Genomic DNA, 10,302 nt, shown 5'->3' with positions numbered 1-10,302 from the left:
TGACATTTTTTTCAGTAGTGTGTGAACACTATGGAGCGCTTTGCACTCATTGCAGAAAGTCTGGAAAGTTCCCATCAAGAAAGAGACAAAGACAAGTCTTTCAGGGCTGCATTGAGACCATTTTGCTTTATGTCTCTGAATCATGGTCATTAAATTCAAAACGCAGCAAAGACTGGATGGTACATGCACCAGAATGTTATGAGCAGCTTATAACATGTCCTGGAGAAGTCACACAACTAATAAAATTCTCTATGGATCCTTGCCCAAAATTTGACCGCTGGTCATGTTTCACGTCATGATGAACCTGCTGGAAAATTTCTCTTGTGCAATTTGGTGTACATTTCTTCTTCTTCAGTGGAGTGAAACTTCATTTAATGTAGAGTAAGTAGTAGCTTAGATCACTTCTCTTTCCAAGCAGTGTTCCCAAAACTGTGAGCTAGATGATGAGAAAATGAAGCAATATTTTCAAGTGCTAAACCAAAACCCCAAACAAGCCCACGAGGACGAAATTCAAGAAGAACCACTGCCAAATGAAATTAAGGGCGAAAAGAAAGGGAAGATTTACAGACATCTGAACATATTTCCAGTTAAAGTTTGGATTTTGTGTGTCCTGTATGCAACATTCATATCCTTTGCTAATCACATACCGTACCTGTCTAAGTGATGAACTGTACTTGTGGTGGTTTTTAGAGATGATAACAGATGTTTTATACTCATGCTTTAATTTTGTGGCTTGTGGTACAAATCTATCAACCCCTGTCGCACCAGTACTTTGTGCATGCCCATGTCCACCATGTTTGATAGATAATGTGGTATATTTTGGATCATGAGCCCTTCCTTGACTTCTCCATGATCATCTCTTCCCGTCACTCTGGTGTAAGTTACTCTTGCTTTCATTTGTCTAAAGAATCTTGTTCCAGACCTGGGAAGGCTTTCTAGGAAAGTCTAATCTGGCTTTTCTGTTATTGAGTGTTACTAGTGGTTTGGTTTACATCTTGAGGAAAACCCTCTGAATTTACATTCATGAAGTCGTCTCTTGATTGTAGACCTTGACAATAACAGGCCTACCTCCTCGAGAGTGTTCTTGACTTGGCTCGATGTTGTGAAAGGGCTTTCTTCACCAAGGAAAGAATTCTACAATCATCTATTTTAGTTGTTTTCTATGGTCTTTCAGATTTTTTGGTGTTGCTAAAGTCACAGGTGCATTTCTTCTTTTTAAGAATGTATCAAATGTTTGATTTGGCCACTCCTAAAGTTTCTGCTATGTCACTGATATGTTTGTTTGCTTGTTTGTTTGTTTGTTTGTTTTTCAGCCAAATCATGGCCGTGGATTGAAACAGAAGATATCTATTTTGCTTAAATTTTTTTTGATGAAAAATTAGCCTTGTATTTGAAAAGCTATATTATTTTGAAAATAGCCCAACTACTGCCACACTACTAAAAATTGTAGTCATGTAAGTCATGTTGCTATTTGTAGCTAACAATTTCCCAGCAGTGGTTACAGAAAAATGGTTGACTTCAGGCTTTGTGTCAGGTTGTATCACACCACCCCATTGTGGATTGTCTTTTTAAAACTGCATGGTCTATTGTATTTTACTTCTTAGTTTACATGTAAATAATCATGCTCATGATTTGACGCCCCCCCCCCCCAAAAAAAAAAAAAAAAACAACCCCAAAAAACTGTTGTGGCTCTGCACATTTCATTTAATAATGCACTGTGTCTCAAATATCACACTGTTATCTAATACTGAAGTGTTTACTATGTACAAAAACACATTAAGTGGGTTTGTTAAATGTAAACAGACATAATATTAACATTATTATTGTGTATAGCTTTGTATTAAATATCTAATAAATTACACATTGAAATGCAATGTTTCTCCTCAGGATTATTTATAAATAAATAAATGAATGAATGAATAGTGAGCTCTAGTTTGTCTCGTGCAAGTACACACTGTGATTAAACAGTCGGGGTGTAACGTAATGACACTATTTGAACCTATTTAGTGCTCCAAATATGTGCATTCCAATTTATAATTCAAACTGGATCTGGCCTAAATCCTTTTATTTCCCTGAAAACCCCTGGAAAACCCCCCAGATGTAGAAGTGTCAGCAGCATAGTGTGACAGGCTCTGACAGTTCTTCAACCTCATGTACATCACTCCAGTCATGACTGTAACTGGCAGTGAAGAATCAGGTTATCTGTTTAAAGCACATCATCAAAGTATTCGTATTCATTTACATTCCTAACACACAGGAAATCTCATTCTCAATGCTGTTTGAAATGAAGTGAACGAAATGAGTGCACTTCCATTCCAGGATGCTTGCTGGTGCGTGAGTGTGTGTCCCTGCCGTTGTTGTTGTTTGTATGTGCGGCGTAGGTTGTTCATATCTCCACTACAAACTTTGAAGGTACGAGTCCTCTCTTCTTACCACTGGTCAGCTTGAAAAAGCCATCTATTTCCTCTGCTTTCCCAATGCATATCTGAAACAGAACAAGTGCAGTTATAACCATGACGCTTATCTGTTTTCAGAATGCTCTCATCCATGTCTCCTTGGTTGTCATTTTTGTTATCTTAGTTTTCAGAAATGGCAGATGAACCTTTTCTCTCTCTCACACAGCAGCCACTTTATTAGGTATGCCTTGCTAGTACTGGGTTAGACCCCTTTTTGCCTTCAGAACTGCCTTAATTCTTTATGGCATAGATTCCACAAGGTGCTAGAAACATCAGATATTTTGGTCCATATTAACATAATAGCATCACGTAGTTGCTGCAGATTTGTTGGCTGCACAGCCATGATGTGAATCTCCTGTTCCACCACATCCCAAAGGTGCTCCATTGGACTGAGATCTGGTGACTGTGGAGGCCACTTCAGTACAGTAAACTCATTATCATATTCAAAAAAACAGTTTGAGATGATTTGAGCTTTGTGACATGGCGCATTATCCTGCTGGAAGTAACCATCAGAAGCTGGGTATACTGTGGTCATAAAGGGATGGACATGGTCGGCAACAACACTCAGGTAGGCTGTGGCGTTTACATGATGCTCAATTGGTACTAAGGAGCCCAAAGTGTGCCAAGAAAATATCCCCCCCATGAGCAGCCTGAACCGTTGATACAAGGCAGGATGGAGCCAAGTTTTCATGTTGTTTACACCAAATTCTGACCCTACCATTCTAATGTCACAGCAGAAATCGAGACTCATCAGACTCAATGTTTTTCCAATCTTTTCTTGTCTAATTTTGGTGAGCTTGTATGAATTGTAGCCTCAGTTTCCTGTTCTTAGCTGACAGGAGTGGCACACAGTTTGGTCTTCTGCTGCTGAAGCCCATCTGCTTCAAGGTTCAACATGTTGTGCATTCAGAGATGGTCTTCTGCATACCTCGGGTGTAATGAGTGGTTACTTGAGTTACTGTTGCCTTTCTATCATCTGGAACCAGTCTGGCCATTCTCCTCTGACATCAACAAGACATTTTTGCCCACAGAACTGCTCCTCACTGGACATTTTCTCTTTTTTGGATCATTCTCTGTCAGCTCTAGAGTTGGTTGTGTGTGAAAATCCCAGCAGATCAGCAGTGTCTGAGATACTCAGACCAGCCCATCTGGCACCAACACCCCATGCCATGTTCAAAGGTCACATAAATCGCCTTTCGTCCAGATTCTGATGCTCGGGTTGAACTTCAGCAGGTTGTCTTGACCATGTTTACACACAATATATATATATATATATATATATATATATATATATATATATATATATATATATATATATATATATATGAGCTTCTCACTGTACTCTGATACCACATGAAGTTTCATGCAGGTGAAAAAAAAAGGCCGTCTTCATTTTTTTCTTCCATTTTTAATGCAAACAAGAGCCACAGCTGCAGTAATGCACTTTATTCCCTTTAGGATGAAAAAGAACTAACCTAAAAATCAAATATCCAAAAATAAACAAGAGCTTGGTGAGAAACACTGTCACTCAGCAGGAACACCTTCACCACCACTTCTGGAAATTTCAGGCAGGATTGTGGGGGTGGATAAAAATCAACTTAAAATGGAAAAAGGCACAATGTGAGTTGCAGAGAAGGGCAACTTTATTCCTTTAGCCAGAAATTATATTGCAGCTAGCTAGTTCATTCAATGGTTTGTATGAGAATGAGATTGTACTGAGAATGAAGCAATTCTAAAAGATGCTTCCTCAGTAACTGTGAATCACAGTGATGTGCAGAATAAAGTTACTTAATTCTAATAAAAAATATTTAGATCACACCTCAAACTGTATCGTACTGAATAAGTGTATCTCCACTCCACTCATGTTATTATTAGTTAGTTACACTACAGGCGGACTTGTACAGGTACACAAAGTGCACCTACAACCTCGTAGGGCACGCTGCTCCAAACCAAAAGGCCACCCCTGCATTAACACCGCACAGATGTCAATACCCCTCAAGGTGGAAGAATGGGTGTCTGGTTTAGACCAAGCTCTCCAGGACCTGCTGGACTCAAATGCCACAACAAAGTGGAACGCCATGAAGGATGCCATTTACAACACAGCCATGTCCACATTCGACAAGAAGAACCAGCCCAGCCAGGATTGGTTCAATGTTTACCTTCCAAGGATGGAAGCCAAATGCAAAGCATTCCTGGCACACAAGAGCAGTCCAAGCGGACAGACACTCGCAGCACTCAAAAGTGCTTGGAGTATTGCCCAACGCACTGCCAGACAGTGTGCAAACATTACTGGCAACAACTTTGTGTAGGAATCCATCGTAGCACTGAATCTGGAGACATTCAAGTTCAAAGTGTTTATTGTCATATGCACAGTAAGGACATGTCCACTTGCACAATGAAATTCTTAGTTTGCTGTCCACCATGAATGCCAATTACAAATAAATAAATAGGCGAAGGAAGTAATACAAAGTAAAGGCAATATAGTGTGAAAGAAAAGCAAAAAAAGCAAAAACACCTAGTATAGTACAAAATAAAGGTAAATGTCAGAAATGGCGAGCTGAGCTGAAGTAAGGACCAAAGAGCAGACTCAAAACAGACAGTGTACAGAAAAGAACTTCTTTAATGAAGTTGAGGGCAGAGGTACAATAGGGCTCAGGCAAAAATCAGTGGTCAAAGAATGGGCCAAGAGGTCAAAACACAGAAGAGCAGGCAGGCACGGTCAGGGACAAAAACAGGACAGAAAAATCTCATCTCATTATCTCTAGCCTGTTCTACAGGGTCACAGGCAAGCTGGAGCCTATTCCAGCTGACTATGGGCGAAAGGCGGGGTACACCCTGGACAAGTCGCCAGGTCATCACAGGGCTGACCCATAGACACAGACAACCATTCACACTCACACCTATGGTCAATTTACAGAGTCACCAGTTAACCTAACCTGCATGTCTTTGGACTGTGGGGGAAACTGGAGCACCTGGAGGAAACCCACGCAGACACAGGGAGAACATGCAAACTCCGCAAAGAAAGGCCCTCGCCGGCAATGGAGCTCGAACCCGGACCTTCTTGCTGTGAGGCGACAGCGCTAGCCACTACACCACTGTGCCACCCCAGACAGAAAAATCTTCACAAAAACTGAAGAAAACAGGGACAAGGGAAACCCAGGTAGAGGAAGCAAAAAACACAATCCAGAAGAACAGGCAGGTAAAACAGGGGCAAAAACTGGACAGAAAACTAGGCAAAAAAAAACCCCACAGAACAATACAGGCAGGGGGAATTGAGAAGTCACAATACCAAAGGGCTATAGCAAGGCAAGAAAAGTCTGCAAGAGAGAGTCTGGCAACTGGAGTAGCTCCAAACAGCTCTTAAGAAGGCCCTGGCTGATGGGAGAGGAGTGGTAGCAGGTGTGGGAGTGCCGCTTCAGGGAAAATGGCCTACAGCAGGGCAGGAGTGAATTCCTGTCCCGGATCTGGCCTGGAAGTCCCACAAACTCAGGCATGGATGGACTGGACCGGACTGTGACAAATGTAGTGCAAAATGGGTAGTGTAATACAAAAATAAGGCAATGATAGGGAACTGGAGACAAGGGGTTTGACTTGGGAGACATGGAAAGTTGGGTGAATACGGCACGTGGTTACGAGCAGAGACAGTCTTACAGAGACCCACCCGATAGATGGGAGCTGCAGAGTGGTGTTTGTTGGCTTGCTCTTTAAACATCTTGACAGAACATAGGAGCTTTTTCCTGGTCAATGCCCACATTCTCCTGCAGCGGTGCACAAACACCTAGGCAGAGGGCACGGCGATGACTTCTTCTTGGATGGGGAAGAGTGGTGGCTGGTAACCCAGAGAGCACTGGAAGGGGGAAAGACCTGTAGCAGAGGTCGGTAAGGAGTTGTGAGTGTACGCTATCCAAGGAAGCGTCTTGCTCCAGGAGGCGGGATCCTTGGACACCATGCACCTGAGGGCCACTTCCAGCTCCTGGTTGGCCCGTTCTGTCTGTCCATTGGTCTGAGGGTGGAAACCTGAAGACAGACTGCGAGAAGCACCAATGAGTTTACAGAAAGCTTTCCAGAATTGGGCAGAGAACTGGGGTCCGCGGTCTGACATGATGTCTGAGGGGAGTCTGTGTCAATGAAAAACATGGAGTATCAGCAATTCGGTGGTCTCTTTGGCAGTGGGAAGCTTGGGCAGAGGGATAAAATGAACAGCTTTAGAAAAACGGTCAACAACAGTGAGGATACAAGTACTGCCACCTGAATTAGTACGGTGACGAAATCCAGGGCCATGTGTGACCAGGGCCGGTGGGGAACAGGACGGGGTCTCAGCAGGCCAGCAGGGGGTCTGTTGCCAGTCTTGTTCCTGGCGCAGATGTCGCAAGCTGCCACAAACCTCTGGATGTCCTCCTTGATGGATGGTCACCAAAAACGTTGTCAGATGAGTGCCAGAGTCCAGGCTGCTCCTGGGTGGCATGCCATTCTGGAACCATGACCCCATTGCAACACCTGTGCCTGCACAGAAACAAGAACAAAAAGATGGTTAAGAGGTGCATTACTGGGCCCTGGGTCCTGCTCATGGGCCTTCTGGACCAGGATTTCCATCTCTAACAGAGTGGCCCCCACCAGACACCGTGGAGGAAGCATAGTCTCAGGGGAGGTCAATTCCTCCTGGAGGGGAGAGAACATTCTGGACAAGGCATTGGGCTTACCATTCTTAGAGCCTGGGCGGAAGGAAAGTGTGAACTTGAAGCGAGAAAAGAAGAGAGACCATCGGGCCTGGCGAGAATGGAGGCGCTTGGCAGTCCTGAGGTATTCGAGGTTCTTGTGATCTGTCTATACGATGAAGGAAAGGTCTGACCCCTCCAACCAATATCTCCATTCTTCCAAGGCCAGTTTCACGGCCAACAGTTCCCTATTGCCAACATCGTAGTTTCTCTCAGAGGGGGAAAGCCCACAAGAGAAGAAGCAGCAAGGATGAAGCTTGTTGTCACTAGCCGATCTTTGGGACAATATGGCTCCGACCCCTGACTCCGAAGCATTGACCTCAACCACGAACTGCCAGGACAGATCTGGAATGGTGAGTATGGGTGCTGACGTGAACCTTTGTTTGAGCTCGGAGAACGCCTTCCCAGCCCCTTCCCCCCAGCTGAAGTTCCAGTTGGTGGAAGTTAGAGCCGTGAAGGGCCCAGCTACCGTACTAAAGTTCCTGATGAAATCGCCTGTAGAAATTTGCAAACCCAAGAAACCGCTGGAGTTCTTGCCAAGAGGATGGGGTGGGCCAGTCAGCAACTGCCTTGAGTTTTAGGGGGTCCATCTGAATCTGTGCAGGGGAGATAATGAAACCCAGAAAGGAGACAGAGCTTCTATGGAACTCACATTTTTTGGCCTTAACAAAGAGTTTGTTTTCCAGGAGTTGTTGAAGGACCTGCCCGACGTGGATGCGGTGTTCATCAAGGGAGCAGGAAAAAAAAATCAATATATCGTCCAGATAAACAAAAACAAAAAGGTTAAGGTAGTCCCTCAGGACATCATTTTGTTAATGGAAAACTGTGGGAGCGTTAGTCAGGCTGAACGGGACCACGAGATATTCACAGTGGCCCATGGGGGTGTTGAACGCCATCTTCCAGTCATCCCCTTCCCTGATCCTCATGAGGTGGTAAGCATTGCACAGGTCTAGCTTGGTGAAAATCTGGGCTCCCTGGATTAACTCAAACGCTGTAGTCATGAGAGGTAGGGGGTAACGGTTATCAATGGTGATGTCATTTAGCCCACAGTAATCAATGCAAGGGCGCAAGGATTTGTCCTTCTCCACAAAAAAGAATCCTGCCCCTGCAGGAGAAGAGGAGGGACAAATAATTCCAGCTGCTAAGGACTTGGTGATGTATTTATCCATGGCTTGCCTTTCAGAAGGAGAGAGAGAGTAAAGTTGCCCCTTAGGTGGTGCAGTGCCAGGGAGAAGGTCAATTCCACAGTCATAGGGCCTATGGGGAGGAAGGGAAAAAGCTTGAGACTTGCTGAACACAGGTTTTAAGTCATTATACTCAGGGGGAATGTTAGAGAGGTCAGGATATTTACCAATAGTGGGCTGGAGCAGCTCGGCGTGAGGGAGGGCAGATCTCAGGCATGATGATAAACAGAAAACTAGGCAAAAAAAACACAGAACAATACAGGCAGGTGGAATCGAGAAGTCACAATACCAAAGGGCTGTAGTGAGGTGAGGAAAGTCTGCAAGAGACAGTCTGGCAACTGGAGTAGCTCCAAACAGCTCTTAAGAAGGCCCTGGCTGATGGGAGAGGAGTGGTAGCAGGTGTGGGAGTGCTGCTTCAGGGAAAATAGCCTACAGCAGGGCAGGACTGAATTCCTGTCCCAGATCCGGCCTGGAGCTGGCCTGGAAGTCCCAGAAACTCAGGCGTGGATGGACTGGACCGGACTGTGACAAATGTAGTGCAAAATAGGTAGTGTAATACAAAAATAAGGCAATGATCAGACATAGCAGCAGAAGGGCAGCAATGTGTGAATATGCAAAACAATGTAACCAGTCAAGGAAACAGCAGCAAAATGGCAGTAATGTGCAAATATGTGCAAACAATGTAACCAGATGTAAACAGTAAAGGAACAGCAGCAAAAAGGGCAGTAATGTGCAAACAAATGTAAACAGTCAAGGACAGTTTACAGGGAGGTAATTCATGGTTATAGACTCCTGTCAGCTGTTCAGGAGTCTGATGGCGGTGGGAAAGAAAGAATTCTTTAGTCCGACAGTCTTACATTTCAGACTTCTGTACCTCTGGCCTGAGGGTAGGAGTGTGAACAGTCTGTGCTGGAGGTGGGTGGGGTCTTTGAGGATGGAGTCAGCTCTCCTGTGGACTCTGTGGTGGTAGATGCTCTGCAGAGAGGGCAGTAGAGTTTTGGTGATCCTCTCAGCAGTCTTCACCACCCTCTGCAGGCATTTGTGGTCCATTGCTGTAGTGCTGCCGTACCACACAATGATACAGTTGGTCAGGATGCTCTCAATCACACAGCTGTAGAAGTTGCTGAGGATCTTGGGTGACCTGCCAAACTTCCTCAGCCTCAGAAAGTACAGTCGCTGTTGAGCCTTCCTAACTAGCTGTGTGGTGTTAGGTGTCCATGTGAGGTCCTCACTGATGTGAACACCCAGGTATTTAAAGCTACTCACCCTCTCCACCTCAAGCTTCCAAATGAACAGTGGCCGATGAGGTCTCCTCTCCTTCCTCATGTCCACTGTCATCTCCTTCATCTTGTCTGTGTTGAGGGTGAGGTTGTTGTCCTTACACCATGACACCAGACTGGCCCCCTCCCTCCTGTAGGCTGTTTCGTCACCACCAGTGATGCGTCCTATCACTGTGGTGTCGTCCGCAAACTTCAGGATGATGTCCTTGTGGGAGGCGACACAGTCATGGGTGAACAGAGTGATGGGGCTGAGGACGCATCCCTGTGGGGTGCCAATGTTTGTGATGATGCTGGATGAAGTCCTATTACCAATCCTGACAGTCTGGGGCCTGCCAGTCAGGAAGTCGATGAGCCAGTCACAGAGGGTAGGGTGCAAACCAAGTGTGGACAGCTTATGGATGAGTTTGTGGGGGATGACAGTGTTGAAGGCAGAGCTGTAGTCAACAAAAAGCATCCTGATGTAAGAGTCTTTGTTTTCCAGGTGGGAGAGGGCATAATGGAAGGTAGCAGCGATGGCATCTGAGGTGGATCTGTTGGGCTTGTAGGCATACTGCAGGGGGTCCAGGGTTTCTGGTATGCTGTTCTGAATGTGGGCCAGTACCACTCTCTCAAAGCACTTTGAGATGATTGGAGTGCGTGCTATTGGCCTGTAATCATTCAGGCAGGT

At 45.0% G+C, this 10,302-nt stretch overlaps 1 protein-coding gene across 1 annotated transcript in view; it reads right to left on the bottom strand.

The window, feature by feature from the left end:
- Positions 1-2,386: 2,386 nt before the first annotated feature.
- The window catches only part of LOC132897493 (SH3 and cysteine-rich domain-containing protein 2-like), a 191,115-nt gene continuing 183,199 nt past the window's right edge, over positions 2,387-10,302 (bottom strand). Inside the window, exon 11 of the mRNA XM_060938764.1 lies at positions 2,387-2,485. Within this exon, the coding sequence (XP_060794747.1) occupies positions 2,387-2,485 (99 nt within the window). The remainder of the gene's footprint in view (positions 2,486-10,302) is intronic.

The sequence above is a fragment of the Neoarius graeffei genome, chromosome 14 (assembly GCF_027579695.1).
Source record: "Neoarius graeffei isolate fNeoGra1 chromosome 14, fNeoGra1.pri, whole genome shotgun sequence".
Taxonomy (NCBI): Eukaryota; Metazoa; Chordata; class Actinopteri; order Siluriformes; family Ariidae; genus Neoarius; species Neoarius graeffei.
This window is presented reverse-complemented; position numbering and strand designations above follow the sequence as displayed.